This window comes from Aquila chrysaetos, chromosome 23, assembly GCF_900496995.4.
Source record: "Aquila chrysaetos chrysaetos chromosome 23, bAquChr1.4, whole genome shotgun sequence".
Classification (NCBI taxonomy): Eukaryota; Metazoa; Chordata; class Aves; order Accipitriformes; family Accipitridae; genus Aquila; species Aquila chrysaetos.
The window spans coordinates 18,227,955-18,253,432 of NC_044026.1; the positions used below are offsets into that span (position 1 = coordinate 18,227,955).

General features: G+C 40.8%; 1 protein-coding gene across 7 annotated transcripts in view; it reads left to right on the plus strand.

Moving 5' to 3' along the window:
• Positions 1-25,478, plus strand: part of FRMPD4 (FERM and PDZ domain containing 4) — a 412,160-nt gene that overhangs the window by 359,595 nt on the left and 27,087 nt on the right. For all 7 annotated transcript variants that reach the window (XM_029999016.1, XM_029999023.1, XM_029999017.2 and 4 more), the window contains exon 5: positions 20,827-20,872. In XM_029999016.1, the coding sequence (XP_029854876.1) occupies positions 20,827-20,872 (46 nt within the window). The remainder of the gene's footprint in view (positions 1-20,826; positions 20,873-25,478) is intronic.

Consider the following 25,478-nt stretch of genomic DNA (forward strand, 5'->3'; position numbering starts at 1 on the left):
GCAGCGTGGCGTTGCAGTAACCTCACGGTGGGTCTTCCCATCTCTAGCTGACAGCCCTACTGTCATGTGGCAACAGCTGGCCAAATTCCAGAAATTCAGACATTTAGGGAAAGGAGCTTTGGAAGTCACACGCTGGCATTGCAAGGCAGGTGCCGTTTCCCAGCAATGTTGAATAAGGCGTCTGATAGTAAAAGCTTTGCTTCAGAAGAAGCCTGGCCAAGGTGAAGCACAGGGTGGATGCGCCTGTTGCTCGGAGCAAGTGAAATAAAGCTGTTACCATGAGCATCCCTGTCTTGATCCCCTTGGCTCACAGAACTGAAGCTTAGCCTAGGGTGAAACCACCAGAGGCTGTTAAGAGGCAGCATTTTGTGCCTCAGCTTGCCATTGCATTAAATAATTAATTGAATCTGACCTTTCAGAGCAGTACATTGTAGCTAGAAGAATGAATATAAAAAGGATATAAAAATGAAAAGAATCTCAAGTGGGAGTAGGAAGGCAATATAAATTTTATATATAACCATAGAAGGTCTGCAGCGCTGTCTGTTCCTGAAAGTGTGCCGGTAATTGGACGTAGTTCGGGAAGAGCAGCAAAAATGAGCCAGAAGTTGTCTCTTATGAGAGACATAAGAAGCTCAGCCTGGTTAAGTTATCGCAGGAGAGGTCAAGATAACTTTATTTGAATGTGGACATCTGAACAGGGAAGAACTTGGATAGCAGGCATCTCTTCAGCTTAGTAGGAAAGTACAGTCCAGTCCTATGAAACTGCAGCTGGTAACACCGAGAGGTGAGAGAAAGAGAGCTGTGGTCATTCGCCATCATTTCAAGTCTTTCAGTGAGGATCTTGTATTTGTTTGGAAAGATGGGCTGTAGCTTAAGCAGAAGTTAAGGCCTTCACAAAACACCTAGCAACTATGGTTAGCAGGGGAGTTTGTGTTTTGCAGAAAGTCAGATGGAAGTTGTATGTTGGTCTTCAGACCTTTGAATGCATAACAGTAATAACGCTGCCCTATCTCATAGCTGAATTCTGACTATGAGCAGCTCAAAAAGCCATCCTCAGTCCCTGTGGGATTATCAACCCTTCCTGGGAAGGTGCGAGCTTTCTGGGAATGTGGCAAAATGAGTATCCTTGTCTTACAGCAGTAACTTTCTGCTCTTGGTCTCTTCCTCGCTCTCACCCATGCCCATGTTCTGTCTGCCTGCACTTACCATCACGCAGAGTATCTTTCAAAGGCTTGCCCATAACTAGATGTGTTTTACCTTGCAACCTCACCAGATATCAATGCTATGCAGGACATGACTTCTTTTTTGTTTGTTTGGGTTTTTTTTTTCCTTTTTTTGAGTTATGCATTATTTCAGTGGAGCTAGTGAGCCATTTTTTAAGTGGAAGTGAAATGCAGCATGATAACCAGTTACTTTTCTAATAAACAGTGCTGAACATACACATTTGACAGTGTTCCTTCAGCTTTTGCTACTTATTTTTTTTCTGCACTGAATGCTTGGAAAAGTTCTATTTTGGCAATTAGAGCTCTGAACGTCAGAAACAGTAGGAAGAAACAATAATTTGGTTTGGTTGTACTGTGGTGAAGATTATGGCATAAGTGCTGTAATCTGATTGGATTTACTGATCTAAGACTTAGTTTTTATTCAAGCAATAGTTTGTTTACAGTAGAGATTAATTACTCCTAATGTCTTGATTAGAAAGATGACGTTTTACCAAACAGCAGCATGCAGTAGGTACTTTGAACAGCTACTTTGTTGCACATTTTTAAAATGTATTCATATGTTACACTTCATATATTTCACAAAAATCATAGTCTATTGAGTAAACAGTAAACTTTAAAAAAATATTCCAATATGTGCTTGTATAAGTGTTTGATAGATGATTCTGAACAGTTAAATTGTCTCAACAAAAAATATTGGGATTTTGAATTGCCTGCTGTCTTCGTAGTACTCTCTTCATGACAGATTACCAGTATCTCCATGAGAGTTTTTCCTTCAGCTGCTGCTTTAGAATAATTACAGTGCTTTTGCATATATGTCATTAACAATGAGGGGGGAAAAAAAGCTCTTGTCAAGGCTGTTCATTTAGATATCTGATGCATGAGGCAGGATAATACGAATTTCCCAGTAGGATACCCGTTGCTGCTCATGGTGCACCACCAATGTACTGTTTTGTTATTTCAAAGAAGGTAATATCATTATAAACATGGATTTTTATGTCTAGCGTAATTTATAAAGAAAAACCTCAGTGGCTCTTCGGTCAAAAATACATTTGTTATGATAGCTGTTTAACAATACTGTTATTATTGTAAATAGAGCAACAAAACACAGCATTTTACAATTATTAAACATGATACAGTGGCAGCGATAGCACTGTTTCCCCTTATCCTGCCAGTGCCAGATCTATTAAAACTCCTGCCCATTAAGCAGTCAAGTGCAAATAAAGCAATTCTACAGCTTTGTAAATTAATTATTTTTTATTTACCTGAGATAGATGATGGATTTGTTTTTGCGGGCACAGAGAATAATGCCAGTTTTATTTTCTGTTTAGGGACAGCTCTGAACATGATTAGTATTCTGTATGTTGAATCTATAAATGATGTGTCCATAACTATAAATGCTAAAATGCATACTGCCTCCTTCTAGAAATACTTATCTTTTGCTTTCTGGGAAGAAGTGCCTACTTCTTTAAGGCTTTATTAAGGGTAAACATTTGACAAAGATCTCTTTAAAAGCGACAGGAAGGGTGTTGCTTTGCCACCTGTGCTTAGTTTTCTTGGGAACTACAGAGCAATGTTCATCCTCCAGCAAAATGGGTCTGAGCCAAAGCCTGCTGAAGACAGTGGCAATCTTTTGATGGATTTCAGGGGGATTTGGATCAGGCTGTTTATGGATTACCCCATGGATTACTTGTAGTGACTCTACTTGTAGCCTGCCAGTTTATTTAAGATACAGCTGTCAAATGGTGGAATAACACACTTCAAGAAAGCATTTACCTATTTGATCTAGGGTAGTTCAAGGAGTGGTTTTGTGACATGCCATTCCTGGTGGCTACCCGTGCCAGCCACTGCAGATCCCCTTCCCATCACTCTCCCTAATTCTCTCCCTTTGCTTTCCCATCACTCTCCCTTCTCTGAAACTGGGTGCCTACCGAGGGCTTCAGAAAGCAGGAGGTGAAAATTAGATATTTCAAGTAGGCCAAACCCATTTTTAACATAATGCTGTATATTGCAAAACAAAACCATAGAGGAGCGAGACACTGAAGGAGTTTTTAGTGTGTTAGGTTTTATGACTGGTAGGATGGTCTATGCACTGGCTTTACTACCATTTTTTCACTGAATCACCCTCTGTTTGTACCAATTTCACATCAGCATCGCTGGGGCAGGGTGCAGAGGCACGTGGGGCACGGTAGAGGGCTATCGTAGCTTGCAATAGCAGCCTTCAACTTTGCTTTCTAGTTACAAGAGAAAAAAACAGTGGATATTTGTTATGTAGTTACTGAACAATAGCACGCAGTTGGAAGTCCTTTCCCTATATTTCTCTCATGAGTCCAAATTAAACCATTAGGTAATTTTATTACAAGTCGTGGCATTCGTGTGAATGGGTGAAAATCCCAGTCTTGTTTAAGTGGAGGAGCCCAGTCCTGTTGACTGCAGAAAGAGCATAAAATCATGAGCTCCGAAAGACCAAAAATGCGAAAACAGAAGATACAAGTTTATCATAGCTGGCGTCATGGCTTTTAAGTCATGGTAGGCTTTGATACACCATTATTTAATGCATGAGTTTGACAGCACTGAGATAAAGTTTCTGATATAAATCACTTAATCTTCTTTTTCCTGAGGCTGTTTTACTATGAAAAGAGGTTAGAGGGGGAGGAAAGGGAGACCATGCCCAGGAGAGCTGCCTTTGCCACGTCTCCTCTGCTACTTCTGTCTTCATCCTCCTCCTCACAAGTGTTACATGTAGTTTAACCATCTATCTGATGGATTGTAAGAAGTACCTTTATGTACATCATCCCTACCATCAATTCAGTAATAGTAATAATGGGAAAGTTTTTGAAATCAAGTTTCATTGCTTTTCATGTTTCTGTTTTTACATTCTTTAAGTTAGTTGGTTTAATTTTCCAGTCTTCACTACAGTGTTAGAGAAGGAAACCCAAAGCAGGCTGAATGAGAAATGTCTCCCTATTTCATATTCTGACCTATTAACATAGAGCTTAAATAAGTAAAACAAATATGTGGTTAATTGATAGCACCCTTCTTTACAACAGATATTGTAATGTGGTTTTCAGTGAAATCATCTTCCTTCCTGAGCTAAGCGTATTGTGCAGAGAAACTTCATTAGATTCAGGACTTACAGTTACATTCCATATAACAGATACTTCAGTGGTGATTGCTGAAGTTCAGAAGAACTTTGATGAGAAGCAAATGTCATCCAAAAATGTCAGTACTGTGTGTACTGGGTCACCTCTGAATGTGAGCATTATCACAAGCTTTTATGAAACAAATTAATCACTTGAAAGGGGAATACAACAATTTAGGAACCACCAGACCAAATCAGATCCAAAGTCCATTTATTCCAGCATTTTGTATCTGATAGGACCGGTTCCAGTTGTTTTCAGAGAAAGGTCAGAGAGACCACACAATGACTTGTTTACAGAATATTCTCTCTTGGGGAAGATTTATTTCTAGAACCCTTTTAATTAGAAAAAGCATGAGTATTTTTTTTCCTCCCTTCATTTTTCTACACATCCCCTAACAGTCCTGAATACTCTTGGTAACTTCTGGTCTTTTTTTTTTTTTTTTTTTTCCCCTTAAAAAAAGCAGCACAACAGCAACCTACAGGTTCCCGTTCTCCTCTCTTCTCTCCAGCAAACTGTAACTGCCTCCTTAATGAATAGATATGATATGAATTCGTCAAGTGGAAACCATAGACTTATCGTCGTCTTCTTTCCCTTCCACCTGCCTTGCTGCAGTGCATGGGAATGACTCTGCGTGCGGATTTCACCCTTATTTTGCAAAGGGAAAGGACTCATATGTTTCCAGAGTAGCATAATTTCCTAAATTACTTCTTAGTAATTTGTAGACCGACAGGCGGTAGGTGGCTTCTGAAGGAGCTGGAGTATTTCCCAGCCTAGGACACGGGAAGAAAAGACTGCAGGTTGGAGAAGAGCCGTCCCTTCTGCCCTTGTTCCTCATGGTGAGCTCATGGGGCAGCCAAGGCAGCCTGCTACTCCTTTCTTCTCCCTCCCCAGAGCCAGCCGTTTGGGAACTGAGATGAAAGGAGTGGCAGGTCTAAAGTCACAGCTGTAGGGATCCATAAGCATCTCCAGTAGCTCAGACGGGGACGCTGCCCCAACGTACAGCAAAGCAGCAGCAGCAGCACTGCGAGTGAAGTACAAAGTCACCACCACGTGCAAAACATTGAGGTGCATCAGGCTGAATAAATAGGTTAATGATATTGGCAACAGCAGCGTGCAGGACAGCAAAGCAAAAGTTAGATATTTGGTCTCACAAGATGAAGCAAAGAACGAGGAGAGTGTAGTGTTTCTAAATTGCCTTTAAAAATACTAATAGTACATGGTTCAAATGCTGAACTTCTGGATTTTGAGGGGCAAAGATCCCCTTCACAGGTGACCTTCCTGGAACTTCCCCTCTGGAGAGCGTATCTTCAGAAGAGCCACAGGGAAGGTATGAACTTTGAATGTTTCTCAGGAAGCTGCAGCTGGGGTGAGGGTAGAGGGAGGAAAGCAAACAAAATAAATCCTCTCAAAGCTCTCAGATCTCCCTCCTCCACTTTTCTTTTTAATGATTAGCTTTGAGAATCTGGTTCTATAAGGATACTTCGCTCCCTTGCCTCTTTTCTTTATACAATTTTGTGGCTGTTGATCCTTTGTAGACTAAGAGCTCATGTCCTGAGATTATCTTTTAGCATCACTGAAATGCAAAAACTCAGGGTAGGACAGAATTAGGGAATGAAAAATATCTTGAAAACAAACAAAAAGAAAAAGGATCTGCAAGGTTTAAAGGACTTTTAATAGTTGGATCATTTTCTGTAGAATCACAGATAAATAATTTTGAACTCTTTTTTTGTTTTTTTCATTCTTCTCTTGCCATACATGACATGAGCAATTAGTGAAATGCACCCGGCCAGTTTTGTATCTAGTTTGGGTTGCAAGTGATAAAAATGCATTATCAGTGTTCTGTAACCTATCTGTTTAGATATTGTTCTTGCTCTCATCCACTTTTTTTGCTGACAGATTCAACCTAAAGGCCAAAATTATGCACGAGGATGGACTCATAACTGTTCTCCTTGCTTACATGTATGCGAAAAACTACTGACCTGTAGATGTGAAGAAACTGCCAGCCAATACTCATAATCTAGCACTTTGCATCAGCAGTAAATGTAATTTTAAAATAATGGTATAATTTGCTTTTTTAAAATCACATTTGCAGTCTAATTAGACTCCAGAGAAGTCTCCAGGTTCCCCAGAAAAATTACTACGTGACTACCTAATGAAGAATATTATGTCCATTGGAACATAGGAGATGTTACGGTGATTTCTGTCAGACTCAATTTTGACAAGTCTATTTTTAATCTTGCAGTTTGACATATAGCCTTTAAAGAACATGTATCCTTTGCATGCTAAATCCTCTGTTATGTCCCCTTTGAGAACTGAATTTTAATGCGCGTCCTTGGAACAAGGAATTTATTCTTGCTCAGATAGATCATTGTCAGTGTGTACAAATGAAGAAGATAAGACTTTTGAAGCTTTTTTTTATGCTTATCTCATGATTGCAGCTGAAGTGAGGGATATCTGTGGAGCCTAACGACTTCATCAACTAGCTTTAAATGAAAGTCCTCAGCATACTAACGATGAAATAGAAGTATAAGCCGTTCAAGAGAAGAATGGGGCATTGACCCAAGAGAAGAAAACTGCAAACCCCTAGGTTGTTCTTTATAGGAGTTATTGTGTGGAAGGGAAACCTTGATATTGCAAATTTTTCAGACTCATTGAAGTTGTTTTGTTTGCTTATATGGGAGACATTTTTATGCAGCATGAGTTGGCTCAGACTACAGGAGCCAGCCCTGCAGTGTCCAAAGCCCGGTAGTGGAGTTGAGGTGCCTAAAACCCTGTGTGCAGCCCCTGTTCGTGCGTGTGATGGGCCAGGGTCATTTTTGAACAAGAAAACTGCTCCCATACCTGGTTGAAAACTCACCTCTATGGGCTCCAGCTGTTTAACGTTGGGCCTTTAGCCCAAAGTAGTCACATGTAGCCATGCTGAAGATGGGAGAAACTATTTGCAGCTGTCCCTCTGATAACAGAAAGCATCTAGAGAAGCACTTTAAGCGGTGGTACCCCATGCCATCGGGCAGTTCGAGGTGAATCTTCTGCTGAAGTCCTGTTGGGACGGGTGCCGGGGGTGGTTGAGCTGTGCCGGCCGGACCGAGCCCCTCGGCTGCAGTCTCTCACCTCATCCTATTTGCGGCTCACGGGCGAGCATCTCTGCGCTCCATCCCAAAAACGCGCCGACAGCGAGCGCAGCCCGCGCGTGACGGCGCTGGCTTCTGCCCAGCGGAGATGGTTATTGACGGGTTGATTCAGAGCTGCAGCCAGGGGCAGCGGCGGTGGCGTGCCCTCATCCCTTGGGCACGACGGCTTGCGCTTAGAGACCGCTTGCGTTAAGACGACGCCGCTTGCCGAGGTGGTTTGTGTCAAATAATCGCTTGATACGGTAGAGCGGCTCTGCCGGGGGCAGAGGCTGTGGGCTTCCGCGGGCGGTCCCTGTGCTGGGGCATGGTGTGCTCCCTCCCCAGCGCCGGGGGTCCCCAGCCCCCCTGTGCCGGCTGCGGGGGGGCTCGGCGCTCTCCGGGGAAACAGAATCACCCTGTCAAGCTGTTACCGAAATCCGGAATAAAACTCCTTCTTAACAGCAGTGAGAAGTTAAGCAGCGGGCACTCCTTTATTGCAGCGCTGGGGATCGCTCCACCTAGCGTGTGCACCTGTCTAGTCTAACTGTGCAGGTTAAATACACACCTGTTATACATATTCACTAGATTTCTGGAAAAATGTTATACATAATCATTAACTTTCCAATAAATCATTAGCATATGTAAATGTCTCTTCACGCAGGCGCGGCGAAGGTCTCTGGTGGTCTTCAGGAGTCCTCTGGTGGTCTTCCATAGTCTTCCTCACTTGTCCGCTTCTTGACCTCTCTTAGGTGATTCTGCGCAGTATGATTCTCACCATCATCTACGTTAGTTTACATAAAAATGCATACTATGTCTATCCTTAAATTTAACCTTTCTAATAATTGGTCCTTCGGTCACACCATCTTATTAGTATTCTTATGTTAAAACAATCATTGGTTAATCTCACTTAACTCTACTGATTGGAATCCTCGATAATTAGATCGAGGTGGGAAGGGTAAGGGGTTTCCAAGCAGCAAACTGGTGTCCATAACGGTTTCCTTAGTTTCTTAAAACAAAACACTACAAATAACAAATCTTTGTCAGAGTTTCTGTGGTTAACTGATCTTAGACAATACTTGAATTCTTATGGTTACACATAGTACATTTTCTAAAGTTCCTAAGTTCCTATGGCTACATTTTAAACTTAACACTTCCATACCTATGCTTCACAATTTTCTACTTCTTAATCAAACCAAACTCTTTTATATAATCAAATTTTAATTTCTTTATCAAAATATTTGCAACAAAGCCACAGGGGACATACATCTAGCTGAAAAAAATACAAGTATACCAGATGAATTATTTAGAAAATACCTATAAAATTAATTTAGCGAGTCACATGAAGCCAGTCCTTTCTTCTTTTTTCCCTATACCAATATCCATCTTCCCTCCTACCACCTTCTGGCTGCAGCTATATGGTGAGTTACGTATTCGCCTCCTCCACGAACAGCTTCCCTCCTCCTCCTCACCATCTTCCTAAAGAGCAGAGAGACGCTTTGCTGTCCTTCTCTTCAGTCCTGACTGTTACCCACAGCTTCTAAGGAGCAGGAGAGGACAGTGATAAAACTGGCTAATTTTCACTTTTTTTTTCGCTGCAGCGCAGAGCGTGGCACTGCTGCGGAGGTGGTGGGCTGGGGCTGGCCTGAATGCAGCACGTGTGCGAATCTTATCCCCGAGTGAACTTTAGTTTGGCTGGTACGGAGAACGAAGCACCAGCTTGGCTCTGCAAGTGCGGGCATTTTCGGGGGGGTATAACTGATACTGAAGAGAGCAGCATCGTATTTTTATTGCTGTTGTTACCCATTGTATCTAGACTAAGCTCACACTGGTGCCTCCGAGTGCACTGCAATTATGTCTTCATTTTCTGCGTGGATAGAAGAATGCAACTGTTCGGTATTTTATGCTTGGTTTGTGTCTGCAGGGTAATTTTTTTCTCCCCTTTTCAAACATTCCTTCCTCCCCTATATTTTGCAGTATTTTTGCATTTATCAAGGAAGAAATTCTGCTTAAGTGTAATTTAAGTTTTATCTTAAGGCCCACATTTACGTGCAGCGTACTTTTGCTTTGTAACTTTTCAGTGAGGCTTGTATTAGTGATTCTTTGTCCCAAGGACAATGTAGAACAAATTATGTAGTTTTAGTAATACAAAAGGGGAAAAAAATAACGGGTATAACAGCAGAAATACGTTATTAAGTTAACCAGCATAAATATTTAGATGTATTAAATGAAAATTAAGAATATGATTTTGAAAGGTTGGACAGAACTTTAAATAGAGTAGATTTTTAAAGTCGTATCTTACTGGTTTTAGCACAATAAATAAATGCATCCTTTAAAAAAAAAAAAAGAGAGGTGAACCTTTGAATTTTAAACATTCTGGATATATGGTATATATTCATGGCAGGACTTTTTAATAACTAATGCAATTTAACAGAAGCAAGTGGTTAACTGGCTGGCCAAAATTCTGTCTCAATTTCTCCTCATATCAGTCTACATCTTAAATATATTAAATAATGTGTGGGGACACAAAATATAACCAAACAGTTTGCACGTCAGGACTGCTGCTGTCTGAATTACTGTGCCACGTGCATAGTAGCTTAAGCAGAGTAGCCTCCTTCGCCGCCCATCCAAATCATTATAAAATCACATTTGCCATCACTTACACTGCTTCAGTGGCACATGGATGTGTCTTTGGCATCTGACCAACCAATTTTCTATTCCAGACTCAGTAAGCAAAAATCATTCTGCATTAGTCTCTGCAGCTCAGTATCCATCGTCTAACCTTGCAGATGTAATAATAATACCCACAAAACTCAAGCCACTGACCACTGAAACTTTTCTTAATGAGGAATTGAATGAATCTTGTTTTGTTGGAACATTTATTTCTTAAAACTATTTCCATCGATCTTTAATTATTTAAAACATAGTAATAGCAATGTGTTCCATAACAAAGAGTATAGATGCTCTTACATTGGATCGGATAGTCTGATTCCAAAAAAGCAGATAGGACTTAGAAGCAAAAATAATAGTGTTCAGGCTTCTGAAAGAAAAATGCCGTTTACTCTTTGAATGAATGTGGGTTTTTTGAGGAACAATAATAAAGCCAATAATATTGAACTGAGAACAGTATATAACATAGTGCTTGAAACTACAATATTCTTCAAAATTCCAGAGCTTTATCTCATTTCTGAATGCATCTTCCTCTTCTTAATTTCTTTATCTACTAGATTACTTAGAGCTAAGATCATGTCTGTGAAGGGCTTTGGACACAAAATAGCTCTATGTGAATGTTATGTGTTATTAATAAAAACTCAGATGATTCTTTAAAACAAGATGCTTGTAAAGCATTTAACATTTAATCAGCAAAATTTATCTGATGTTCTGCTTTTTGAAAAGCATTAAGGAAAAGAAAAAACTGCATAGCTGGAGGAATGAGGGATGTATGTGAACGCCTGACCTTTCATGCTACATACACAATGCCCTAACGTGAAAGTGAAAATGCCAGTGCCGTACAGATTATGAATAGCAGCTGTAATGATTTCTAATGCTTCAGTACAAATGAAAATGAAGCTCTGATCATAAAAGATTATGGTTAATTTGTCACATAATAAAAATATCTTTAAGATTTTCTCATTTTTAGTGATCTTTCCTCCTCTTTAATATGTAACTCCCATAGATCTCTTTTGCAATGTTATTGATACAGGTTTCGCTCCTCTGCAGTTTCTGACATCTTCAACTATCTTTTATTTCACTTCCTTATTTCCAATTTGAAATGTGCTTTTAGAGTATGTGATTTCCTTGTTTCTCAGCAAGGAACAAGTTTATACTGGTGTTTATTTTAATTCATTGCCGTAATTATTTATTCAAAGTGTTTGGCATTAGATAATGCATTTTATTGAATTACTCTTTTTAGTGATTTCTTAACTAACTGCCGTACTATCTAGATTGACCAAACTTCACCATGCAAAATGCTGCACCAGCATATACAGTAAATCTACTCTCTGTCCAAAGTATGTCCACCCATGACAAAAATCAGAGTAGGGGGAGACTGTTGGGAGAGTAGAAGCACTAATGAGGCAGTATTTGCATTATATTAATTTATCAACTGCCTGACTTTTGTCAAGACATTGGTAGGCAAAGAAGAGCTCTGCGAGAGGCAGGGTTTCGTTGTGGAAGGCAGCAGCGTCACTGTGCCTGCTGCCAGAAGATGCTGTGACCATCACAGCAAACGCACTTCCCTTCACAGCCTTTCATGTCACCGTGGCCATAAGCAGTCACTTGTCAGTCCAGCTTTGGTTTCACGGTTTGTGGTAGCAGAGCTGCACCTTGCTTGTTAATCACCAGTGCAGTTTTAATCTAGGCACAGAGTTACACTTCTGTGAAATTAGCCATTAGACGTGCCATGAAGTTTTTGTTGACTTCTGTGCTAAGAAGCGTGTTGACTTTATGGCATTTGCTGAAGGAAAGACAATACCTGATCCTGTATAAAATCTGTTTGATTTAGGTTTCTGAGCATGCTGGCATTGATAGGCACTGTTCACACACTGCGCTAGAGCTGTGCAGCGCACAGATTTTTCAATCTGGTACTGGAAGCCTGATTTAGTGTATCATCAAACCATCACCATAGCTGTTGGTCTTCTGCTACTGATTTTTTCCCTGATACTGTGTGACTATTCAAATAATTACTATTTCTCTTTTATTCTTTTTTCCCCATTGTCAAGATGTCCTCATCTAGAGCATGCTGCTCTGCCACTTAAAACAAAGAGAAGTAGCCCAGCATTGATGAAATCAAAACTTTCACTTCCCATGGGGCAGGAGAGGTCTGCTGCAGCCAGACTAGAGAAAAAAATTATTAAGTAAAGGGATGATTGTTACTTTCTAACATAGTGTCAGCAAAAACAGACATTAAAAATAAACCATTAGAAGAGGGAGTTTCTTTCCTAAGTGAAAATTTACGTTGTGTCTCTTTGAAAGAAAAAAAAAAAAAAAGAAACCAACAAGGCTTCGTTATGTGAATATTAGAGTTACATTTGCTCTCTGAAACATCCTTTTCAATTGCTAGATTGTATTGTTAATCTCTCTTTTGCACTGAGATAAGTGAATGGAATAATACCAATTTTCAGGGTTTGGAAAGTTACCTCATGATTTCCTTCAGTCCTTTAAGCTTCATTATTTTGCCTGTTTCCACTATTGAAGTAAAAACTCAAGTGGCTATGTGACTGCATCAAGATGTCTAAGCAACTGCTGGAAATTCAGCACAAGAAAGCCTCTCTTAATCTAATTCAGATAATGTAGTGGAACATGTGGGACTTGTACAGAAAAGCACTCAAGGTGTTGTAGTCCTTTTCTTTCCCTCTCCCAGCTAAATGAACTCTGAATCCAGTTTGAACATCCAGATGTATTTACAAAAATTTAGAAAATTAGAAGGATGTTGTAATTACATTTAGCATTTTTCAAATTAGATTTTGCTCTGACCACGTATGCAACTGTAACAAAGTCATGATGGCTCCATTTTTGAAGGTTGAATTTAAGAAATGATGGAATAATTGGAATAGATTTCATAATCATTGCTAGGTCTCTGGTGGCTGCACCAGAGAATTGGTTCATGCCGCTGTTTCATAGCTTAATCTTTCATGTCAGCATTGGGTTGGATATTGTGGAACGGTTAGAATTTACCACGTTGTGCATTTTGTCCTGCAACCTTGGTGTTTCTGTACAGTCCAAGTTGCTGGAAGTCCTCAGTAAGTACGTTAGTGCAAAAGATAAGTGATCCCAAGTTAATTGCATGGGTTTAACGTACCCAAGTAGTGTGTGCAGTGGGCAGCTGTTGCGTGCCTGCTGGCTTCTGCACGTGGGCAGCTGTGGAATGGGAAAACAGAATTGCACGTAGCTCACTTAGAAACCCTGTCTGAAAGGGCTTGCTCAAAATACCCACAGAAGTGCCCTTTAAAAGTCATTGCAGTCTGATGGAAACAGCTGATGGAAACGGCATAGTCTGACAAATAAAGAAGAGAAATTTTCAGGAGAGTGGAACTGCCCCTTCCGTGGTGAGTCCACCCTGTGCTGTAAAGGTTTTACTTTGATAGTATTGTATAGTAGCTCCATAGCACCATTCCTAAAGATGTCTCATCAACAGACATCTTGGGGCTGGCTTATATTGCACTTTGTTCCTTACACTTTGAGAATTAACTTTTCCTCAGAGCTTCTGAGGCTTCGGCAGTTAATGATGGGAAAACTAGCACTGAAACGTTGGCCTGGATGAGTGACCTGAGAGACCAATATTATCCCGCTTTATCTGTCTTTGATCCTTTAAAACTAATGTGTAGAAAGTCTAATTAGAAGAGGACAGCTGAACAACTAATTAATAGGGGAGCAAGTGTTACATTTTTCTCCTTGGCAGTATGGCATCTTCATGCAGCGTGAAGTAATTTATGCTGTGATCGTGTGGCAGTAGCATGCTAACAGTCGGACTTGGTGAAAGTCTCGGTCCATCAGATATACACGCGTGCCATCTGGCTCTTGGTTTTTACACTGGCCAAAATGAGCAAATACTGATTCTGTTGGAGTAGACAACTCCAGTGTTAGTAACTCCTGATACGTTCTCTACTCCGTCTTGAGGTTTAACCCCAAGTTCTCTCAGGGTCTGAGGGAGACCGTCATGGATCTGTGTAAGTAGGGAAATGGTTGCCTAAGGAAGGCGGCCCAGTCAATGTAGAGTTTTCTGCATATTTAAGAGTTGCACTCCAGAATTAATTGAAAGCTGATGTAGTAAGAAGGAGCTGGTAAGACACTGTCTGGTAGAGGACTGCAGGTAACATAGCTCAGCAGTTAGATATCAGTGTAACACTGCTGTTGATATTCAAGCAGCCGAACCAAGACACTCTTATACAGCACACACAGGTATTTAGTGTTTGACTAACATTTTGGTAACGCAATTACAAAGATTATAGCCTTAAAGTTGAGAATAGAAGCAACTGGACAACTTTGGGTGTTTGTGGAGAGGAGGATTATTTTGGCTAGAGGTAAATATAGGTCTTCATAAAGCACTGAAATTCAAGAACAACTTCTTCATAGGGCTCACCTTGCCACAGTGCTAATAAAGGAGAAAACAGAGTGAATTTGGTGCATGTGAAAGCTTGACAGATGGACAGCCTTAGAGAATGGGAGGCTTTTTTATTCTCAAAGCCTTTACTACAGAGGCATCTGAAATGGCATCTCCTCTATGAAAGCCCACCAGTGTGTCGCAGCCCTGATCTGAAGGGACCGCTTCTATCGGAGGAAGCGAGCGTAATTCAGCCTGCAGACACGCTCGCTTCTTGGTCCCTTATGGAGACTGCCAACAAGGGTTCCAATTAGTGCCAGCTGCAGACTGTGACAATTTTAAAGATTGACTTTCACACCATGCCAGACCTTTAAAAGAAAGAACATTTATATAAAACATAATTTGCTTTGACAGTAATTTTCTGTATGCTATTATTGAAGTTATTTATGTTCAAATCAGAGTATCTTTTTTCTCAGCTGTGTTTCTGCTGCTGTTTGATCCTGCAGTGCAGTAATAATCCCGTGCTTATATCTTTTATACTTTATGTGGCAGTGGTCATTTCAAGCATCCATTACTTGCACAGTTTTTAAGGCTCAGACATTCAAACAGGAATCCTGTAAAGTTCCCAGACTCGTGTGCAGATTGCTTCTGCTGCTGCAAGTCCTCATGCATTTAATGGCAGACTTAAATTTTAAGGATCTTGTGAAGCAGCAGGGCTATTCAAATTAAACTCTAGGGTTCAGGAGTTCACAAGTTGAGGTTGCTTGGATGCCAAGAGTATTTCATTGCATTGGCAGTGAGGCCAAGGGCAGGTAATACCATCAACAGCGGTAGAAGAAGCAGCCACCAGCTTTCCAAACGTGAGTGTGATCCCTCTGCCTTCTGATACTAGGGATTCCAACGCACCCTCCCTATCTCCAAAAATAAGACCCGAACACCATGGTCTTTGTGTTCTGTCATCCCCGGAAAAAACAGCATCTAACCTGATGCTCCTATTCATCTCTCAGGTTGTTCCTCATGTGTCCACCCCCAAAGCAAGACCTTGGCCTCACATCCCATCTTTTATATCTATATACCATTCAGTGTTACCCCTCATCCCCAGACTGGGACCCGACACCTCACCTTTGTGGTAGCGTGCCTTATTTCTTGAGCCTCTTGCTACGTTTCTTGCCTGCTGCGCTCCTGCAACTGTCTTCTGAGATGGAGTTGGGGATGTAGTGCCACGCGTGGCTGTCGTGGTTTCAGCCCAGCCGGTAACAAAGCACCACGAAGCCGCTCGCTCACTCGTCCCCCTGGCCCCAGTGGGATGAGGAGAAAATATAAAGAAACGCTCGTGGGTCGAGACAAGGACGGGGAGGGATCACTCACCACTTATGGGCACGGGCAAAAGACAGGCTCAGCTTGGGGAAGGAACAAAATCAATTTAACTTACAGAAGCTACTGAGGAAATTTGCCTGTAGTTTGTGTGCTGCAGTGTTGCCTTTGGAAACGGAGCTGGCAGAGCCCCTCACACCATGGTTCTTGCTGGAGGAGTTCTCCAGTGCAGAGGAGCTGGACCGCGTGGGCTTTTAGCTTGTGTGTTAGTGTTTGCGCAGCGCTGCTTCTCCTGTGACAAAAATAGCCTTGGGGAAAGGCATTACCCTCTTAAAGCCTCTCTCCCCCTTTCCCTGCATTGTTTCATGGGTGTCGATGAATACTGAGTCTGTCCGCTAGCTTATCAAGGTTCCCCTAGTCCACTCGGGCAGGTTGGCATCACTGCAGGACCTGGAGGCACACTGTGAGAGGCTGCGTGGTAACAGTGGAGGATGTTATCAAGGGTCTGCTCTGTCCCACCGAGGTCCCTCCAGAACGTGTCTCTGGCCCTGGAGATAAATCTAGGCAGATCTCTGGGGCAAACTGTTCTTCTCCACAGGAACTGTGGCTCATGATAAAAGTTTGGAGAAGTGAAATTTAGACCTTTCCTAGGTGAAGATAACTACCGTAGAGCAGGTTTTATGTAAAAATGTATATACAGCTCAAATCAAAATGATCCTTTTGAAATAATTCAAAATGTACTACAGTAGAGTGACTTTGCAAACCCTTTGTTCGATATTACTGCCTTAATCTTCATAGTAATGAAAGACATTCAAATGCTGAATGATTTTTCTGTAGCCTAGATGCTAGAATTTGAAGATGTGTTCCACTTTCCTTAGCTTTGAATAGGGCATTTGAGGTAACCTGTTACATTTTGTAGTTAAGTTTTGACCCACTGATTTCCATTTCCTTCCTTCAAAAATGTAGTGTGAAGCATACTGCAAATCATGGCATCACACTCCATAATTGTGAAACTCAGACCTTTGTCATCAATAGTGAGACCCAAAGTAAAACAAAGAATCCTGAAATAGCAGAGAACAAAGCATTTCAAAACAAGAGTTTCAGAATTTGATGTTTGGTGTGAGTGAAACAGACGTAAGTTATGGTTAAGAGAAAGATTTTTCTTAATTGCATTCCCTGTAAATGATATTATTTATTATATGTCAGTTCCTAATTCATTTGTTTTCACTGGCAGAGAAACCAAGTACTCCTTTAGTATGTACAATTGCTAAAAGTTTTGAAATTAGTGTAAACAATAATCTTGCATTCCTAGTTCTTAAGAGTGAGTACAGGTAATATATATATTTTCTCTTTATTCACATGCTTTATTTGCTGTAGGACGCATACAAAGAACAGAGCCACTTATTCCATATGGCTCAGATACTGGGAGTCCCGCCACGTCCCTCATCTGCCCTCGCATCCCTTCCTCTCTTCCAGCTAGAAGGAAGCAGAAGAGAGACAGTGATTTCCAGCCACAAGTTCACAGATAAAGTCAATGGCTGGCATTGTGGCTGAATGTTAATGCCTCATGTAGCCCGAGATCTGTGATACTTAGTAATACAACTTTAACCTCTATAATGTACCGTAATTTGATTCTCAAACCATCTATATTCTCTCCTTGTTACAGCCTAAGTAGCTGTAAGGAGTAGGGAGAACGACAAACATAATCACCGCGGGGTGCACAGGGAAGGACAGAGAGGTGAATCGCTGAAATTCCCATTGCAGTTTTCAGATTTTAGCCCTGTTCTCTCACCATTTGATTCTAACATCAGGAAACGAAAGAAACATGGTATTTTATTGTGGTGTTGGTGTTAGCTGGTCAGATGGCAGAGCGACCAAAAAGTCCACAGCTGTTGTCCAAGCTTGGAGTTGCAGATGTTTGGTCTTGGAGTGACTCTAAAAGAGTATGTAGATTTAAAAGAGAAATAATTAGGTTGTGGTTAAGTGAGTATGAAAGGTAATAAAATATTTGCAATACGTACTCTTTTTTTTTTTTTTTTTTTTTTTTTTTTTACTTCAGTCACATTCTTAAAGGAGGAAAGACATTGCAGGGGGAAAGTAAGACTGCAGCTGTTTTTTTAGCCTTTGCACTATCTTTCAGAAGTTGTTTAGAAGAAGTAGCTCACATTTAAGTGTGGTGATGTACCTAGTTTATGTAATCTAATCTAATCTAAACTGTTTATATGTTCTAATGTCACACATGGACGTATGTACATACACATAAGTTTAAGCTATAAAACTTACAGATTACAGTACACAGTCAGTGATTCCATTGTTTTTTGGCTACTGTGATATATACAATACATGGTACGATTGACAGTCTCCAGTGCTCTGCAGGGGTTATCATTTAGATATATAGGATTTGCTAACAGTATTGAAGTAGAAAGTGATGTGCTGTGGTATGGAGTTTTGTCATCATGAGTTGAGAAGGTTTTAAAACGAGCGGTGGAGTCGTGACTGAGTACTGCAGATCAAAAAGCTGCTGATTAAATATTTATTTCTCTTGTAACTGCTGTGTTTTGAATGTGGCACGTGTTTTATAGAAATGATGAGGGGACTGTACACGGTGCTTAACACCTGCTTTGTGTGTGTGTAATATGCTTGGGTCCAGATACTCCAAATGGCCTTATTATAGCCCCAAATGTTGAATGAATGGTCCAGGGTCTAGCATCCTTCCAACGCAATTGATTATCCTGTAAGAAAGTCTTGTCCCCAGAATAAATCTGTTGTCTTTTTGGTTTAAAAAAGTTCTTGTTAGTCTAGGATGAATCTTGCCTACACTGGCACCTGGACAGGTTTAATCCAAGAGTAATGAAGAGCTGAAAAACATTTTCAGGAGAAGCTGATTTTCTTTTTTAAAGGCAACTTTCTCAGGTAGCTGGACCGCAGGAGGCAGGGGTGATGGTAATCTTATGTTACATGAGAAACATAAATTAGTGGGTTGAAAGTAATTGAAGAGGTCGGTTGGGCATGGAGTAGTTATCCCAGGGCTGCAGTTCATCCCATAGCTAACAACTGTGGGCTTTTCTGTGTACTGGTATGCCTAGATTAATAGAACAGTGACAAATTGGATAGATGTGGATAGCATGGATGTGACGGTAAGATTCTTGAAATAAATTACATTTCTTATCATGCATTTTCAGATTCCCCAAAATGTGGTAGGTGAAATAGAAAAAAAAGTAGAGGTAATCCTGTTGTTAGCCAAAACAGAATGGACGTTGCTTTTTTTTCAAACTATAAGCTATAAACTCTTCAAGAATAACAGTGGAGAATAATAAAGAATAATTGTGGAGATTTCCAAAGCTGTAGCTTACAGACCTTAAAAATGAACTGTAAATTTTCAGAAATATGAACGCTGTAAATAAAGGCTGTTTCATTATTGAATAAATAATTTCTGGAGTTTAACTTTGGAACATGTTTTATTGAAATGAAAAATAATTGTGGGAAATTCCTTAAAGTGGTTATATCTAAAGGGGATAAAATTATGCGGGTTTATGGCAGAATATTTAATTTTCACCACATGTAGCTCCTCATTAATTTTTTTTAACTTTCTAACTTAATTTTATTTCTGTTGTTCCAAGCACAAACAAGCAACCAAAGCCTTCAATCCCTCCTTTTGAAAAGTCTACCTATACGTTTTTAGTGTAATGATGTATCAATAGCTAATAAGAGGAGTAAAAATTGAAGCTTAACAAATTTTTCTTTAGTTAGGGGATATTTGATCAGACCTTGCCCCTTGCATGACTGATGGCTTTGACAGAAGTAGAATTTGCTATCCCAGTTGGCCTTCAGAGATGTGTTGGCTTCATCAAGTATAGGCTGACTTTCCAGACCAATTTTCTGGCTGAGCCTTTAGTCTCTCCTCTATTTTCGTTGCTTTTTGGCTTTTTAAGTTGTGTATCAGTGGCATGAATATGCATATAAGGTGACGCTGTATAAGACCAATACAGTGTGATTTACTTTAGTTAGTTCTGCTGAACAGGTCAGGCATGACAAATCACTTGCACTTCAGTTAGCCAGGCAATATATCACATAAATAAACAATTAATTGTGTTTGAAAGTAGTAAAACCAACAGAAAATCAACTCCATCTCAACAAAATTGCCACTGACCTTTTCTTAGCTAAAAATGCCCTCAACAGCCATCTGACCAACAATGCAATATAAGAGATATTGACTCTGATTGGCTTCTCTTCCTTCTTCTTCCACTTTACCCTTACTTTTCCCCAGCTATTCGCCACTCCCAACTGCCCACCAATTGTCAAAATATACATTTGTCATTTGTCTAGACCACTTGATCATATCAAGATTCCTAATAATTTCTTCTCTTTATCCTGTAAATCACTTGGGTTTTTTTAGAGTTGCTTATATGTTTTCTATTTACTACTTTCATCCTAAAGAAGAGCTGTTTAATTTTAAAGAAAAATGTTTCTTTAGCAATCTTGTAAAAATGTAAAAATTCTGATGGGCGTATTCACCAAATATGAATCTTTTTCCACCCATTTAGAAAGGTGAGCTAGAGAAGAAATGGGGGCTAAATTTTGTCCTTATTTTTGTTTTGAAAACACTGCTGTCTTCAGATAAATTTGGCATTAAGTGTACAAGAGCTGGATAGTATAAAAAGTGTAAAGTAGGTGAAAGAAATTCGTAGTCTATAGATGCTGAACTGATAAGATTAATCAAATGTTATTCCATTCTTGCTGCAAAAAATCATTATTGCAGCATGCAGGTCTCTGATGAAGCAAATATTTCATAGTATAAACTGCAAAGTTAAGTCAATTCAATTTGTTAGATTGGAAAAAACTTGTTATTTTGGCATATTATTCATCTCTGTAATTCTCTGCTATGTAAGAAACATTTTGCCATATTACTGCAGTTTTCTCTATTAAAAAGAAAAGCTGGTTATCTGTAGTGAATAAAAGTATGAATCTTTACTTGATTTTACTTTTTTTTCTTTTTATAGAAGCTGCAAAGAATCAATCCTCCTTACTGTTGTTCAACCTTACCCTGTAAGTATCGTCAGTGTTTTCTGAATTAGTTTCCTAGCAACATAGCAGCTTTTTTTTCTGCCTGTATTCTGTCTGTGTCTCTACCTTATCTGTGCAATAAAAAGAAATAAGTGAGATAAGGGCTGTGTCTCTTAAAGGTGATGTTTAAGACGGCGTTACTGCGTCCTGCACTCAAAGACTGCATTAGCAAGTTAAATAATAACAGTATCTTTAAACTCATCCCAGAAAGATAGGTAGAGCAGGACGCTGAGTTCTACTTCAGTTTCTGGTCTCTTGCAGCTCCCGGGTTTTTCTTGATGCTGCCTTGGTCCCACAGAGTTATGCTGCTGTATGAAACCGGCTGCGCCTTATGCAAGGGAGGCATCTGCGTGCATCTCCAGTGCAGGGCACGTGGAAGTGAGGGCAGAGAAGAGACAGACAGGCGATTGCGTGAGGCTGGCGTGAAGGGAGTGGGGGAAACTGCAGCCCACCGCGGAGCCGGCTGATGCGACACGCCGTTGCGCCTCGCTCAGCAGTTTGTGGGAGCGGGTTCATGACCTGTCAGCTCAAACCCATCTCCCATGAAAAAGGAGAGAAGCCAAGCATCTCTCTCTTGCCGTGCGTCTGTGCACAGCCGCGTGTACCTTGCAGGCTGCTGAGGGGCCTCAGCCGTGCATTAGGGGTGATTTTGGATTCAACAGGTCCATTCAGCTCCCTGTTGGCTAGCCTGATACACAACAGTTTTGATTAACAAGGGATAATTGCATCCTTTTCACCTAAGAATAAGAGATGAGATGGATTTGACACAAAGATGTGAAAACCCGTTTATCTAATGAAGCTGCCAAAATACGCATCTTGCAAATGGAGCTTGGCCAGTGCCGTGTGGCTTTGTGCTACTCACTAGCCTTTCTGGCTAGTTTAGATGTAGCTGTGCTGGTCCTGTACCCTTTCTAGAAGCCAGTCTGCACAGCAACTAAATCACGGGGGAAAAGCACGCATTGCATAGCGAAACCAGGCAGGGGCTACCACGCTGCAGTAAGACCACTGGCAGGAAGGTGAGCTGGGTTCTGGTTGACATCAGCCACCTTAGATGAAAATGCAGGCATGGTCTGACTAAATAAAGAAACCTAACCACCTTTAAAGCTTGCTGGATTACAGCCAGTGGTTTTGATCACAGGGAATATATATAATAAAAGGGGAAAAGAAATCTTCACCCACTTGCCTTTTTTATGCAGGTTGCCTTATTCTGTTGACAGGCTTCATTCTTTCTTTAAATGTCAGGGGAAGAAAGGGCTTGTGCTTTAGTGCAGGTATGCGTAGTCCTTAAAAGTGGACAGTAAAATGTAGTACTACGTGTCTGTGAGGTGTTGCGGCCTGTTATCACTGTGCTGCTGGTATGAGAGCAAGCCTGTATGTACTGAATGTAAGGGAAGCTGAAACCCAAATTAACTGTCCCCTCCATGTTCAATGGGAAACCTTGCAGCATGGGTACAGTGTTCCTCCAGCCTTTGACCTGGAGAAGAAGGAAAGTCATGACCTGGTATCTTCCCAGGTCTTTGGGTCCAAGCCATGTTCGAGGCCTGAAAAGGCAGAACCTCCTCCTCTCATTACATAGCACCAAAAGCTAATCAATAACTGAACTACCTCTAGGTGTCACTGAGCTAGGAATGGCACGGGAACACTTTGCTGCCCTGTCAGCCGTTTGGGCTGATGTGCCCATCTTATACGCGTATTTGTGTTGCCCCACTCTGGCATGTCTGTCAGAGTCCCCCAGCTCTACCTCAGCAGACAAGGCACACCAGTTTTCGGGGCTGATGGACGTTTTATCTCATGTAGGCATGAAGATTGTCTCCCCAAGAATGTCCACAGAGCAGTCAGAAGATGCAACTGACGTATGCATATTGGGGCTAGCTTTATTTGACCCATTTTTATCCCAAAGTTGGGATGCTTCAGTGGCATGAGCTTAGTTGGGAGAGCATGAACTGCAGGACAGTTGCACCCTGCAGATTTCCTCTGGTTTGTGCACTCTTATTGTACCTCCCAACCCATCCAGACCAGGGTCTTGTTGATTCATAGCATCCTTCCCTTACCACTTTCAAGCCCAAGTTTTCCTGCAGTGGAAACAAAGGTGTGCGGAGGGATGGGGAGCGGTTGAGATGCTGCCAGTGTGCGCAGCCAAGTTTGAGCCCTGAAGCAGTGCAAGGTCCCTCAGTTTTTGCAAACCCTGGGCTGTGAAGTCTCCTGGGGACTCCTGAGTTGCCTTGAACATCTGGCCCATGCTGGCCTTCGTATTGCCACAATGTTATTGTCAGTAGTGCCTGAGCCTGTTAGGTGACATCCCTCTCAGCTCTGCCATCCTGGGTGTTGCTGCACTCCGGCTGGGTACCTGTGCTGGTCTTCTGGCGAATACGTTTTTTCTTACGGTTTGGAAATAATATATATGTCTTCAAAAATAATGATGCACATGTGTTTTCCCCTTTTCTTTAATTTTGCCTCCTCCTTTTTTCCTTTTACTATTTTGCCAATAAAACTGGAAAGGTGAAGTAGAAACCAGACAATGGAAAAGTAAGAGCTTTTAAATAAAGACTGAACTTCTTCCCCGTTCTTGGCAGAAATACATCTTTACAAACATTTCATCGATCTCTCTTCCTGATGGTGAACCTTTTTCTTTCTATCATTGCATGAAAAATATCTGCCAAGATGGATTACAAGAGTGCTGTTTCTTAATGGGTTTTATTTGCACTATTTGGAGTGTGTTTTGTTTTCATGCTTTCAAGTAACCATCCTTTATGATTGCAGGTGAAAGTAGACATAATCTAGATTTATAGTACTCTGTAGTTCACTTAGTACTTTTTGAAAGCTTTTGCGGATCATTTTTGCTTAAGTGCATTTAGTTTTGTTTAATGCTTAAACTCATTAAAATTTCATTTTAATTATGACCAAAACAAAGCATTAGGTTATCTTTTTCTTTCCATCAATCTAGAAGTCTCTGCTAGGTTCATATCACCACTGCTCACAAGGAGGTCACTGAACAGCTAAAGCAGTTGAAGCAGTTCAAAGTTTTGATTTCTGGAAGTATGGCATTTGATTATCATTTCTGACCATTTTATTCTGTAAATGGACTATCATTCTGCTTGTTGCCTTATTAAGTTTTAAGCATTACTCAAATCAAATAACTTGCCTGGTTTGATATTTGTTCAGATTTTATGTATACAGATCATTTGATAGGTTGCTTTCATGATTAATCTCTTAAGTTCCTTGGATGTAGTCCAGGCCCAACTGAGATCTATGGCAATTTTGCTGTGCGTAAGTTCTGCAAGGGGAAAAGGATAAGATCTTTTTCTGTTTTGAAAGAGATGCTTCTTGTTATAACACAGTTGTGTCTGAGACACAACGTTTGCAGAAAAACTACGATAAATAACATTTATGGATCATAATGATTGTGGCAACAATCTTGTTGAGAGTCTCTCAGGTTTTTTCATGCTGCTTTGCTTTCTGGAGTCGTGTAACAGCAGCAACTACCATATCTAGACTTGTGATTGTAAAGAAGGATATAAAAAAGAAACAGGTTTGTCACAAAAACTTCAAAATCTAAAGTGAAGACGACTACCAAGGTGTAGTTTTAGAAATCATTTGGAAGTCAGATGTGAGCATTTTGAACAAGATGATTTCTGACTGCTTGAAGGTGTGAAGTTGGTGTAGAGATGATGGCTTTTTTTTCTTTGAATGTGTACATTTTTTACGGTCATCCTGAGGACCTTTTCCACTGTGTAACTTCCATATCAGCTTTTTGGTATGGTCAGTTCAATACATAGCTTTAATCATACACAGGAGAGGATCACGGTGTGGTTAATGACAAACTTGCCATCACTGCATTGCCTCCTGGAAGTGCTGGCTGGACCATGGCCACTGTCCAACCACTCTTCGCTGTTCAATGGAGCCTCCTCTCATGTCAGACCTGTGCTGTGCAGTGTTTCTTCTTCCTTCTGTGTGTGGTGCAAATCCTGACCTTCCTTCCTGGAGGCCTCCTCTTAGGCTATATGGATTTTTCTGGAGTACAGTTGTATGAAATACATGATCTTTTCAGCAGTGAAGACTGTGAGGAAATTCAATGTGAACTTTCATGTTAATTTTTCAGCAAAGTGGAAGAGAGCCCCTCCAGCCTTCACCCTGTCCACCATTTTCTCCTTGTAGTTCTCTCCTCCCACCCCCAGTTGCCATTAGGTCTCTTTTCCCTCTTCATTAGCCCTTTCTCCCATCTCATGTGCATTACAATTCATATAGTCCTTCATTTGTTCATTGTAGCCTGGGTTTGTATGGGGTGAAGGTTTCTTTCATTCCCAAAGGTCCTCATCCTTGCAGTTGTAGGGTTGAAAGTAGTACGGCACGGCTGACTTTTTTTGTACTTTTCTGCACTTGATTAAAGAGTAGTCACCTGTGTATGAGAGGTAATCATGAATGTAAAGGAGTAATCCATGAATGTAAAGGGCTGAACTTTGGAGAGGCAGAATCCCAAAAGGCCAGTGCAGGGGATTTTATGGAGGATCTCCACATTTAATAAACGCAGAGCTAGATGGCTCAGGCCCATCTAGTCACGAGATGCACTGCAACATCTGCACGTTCCACA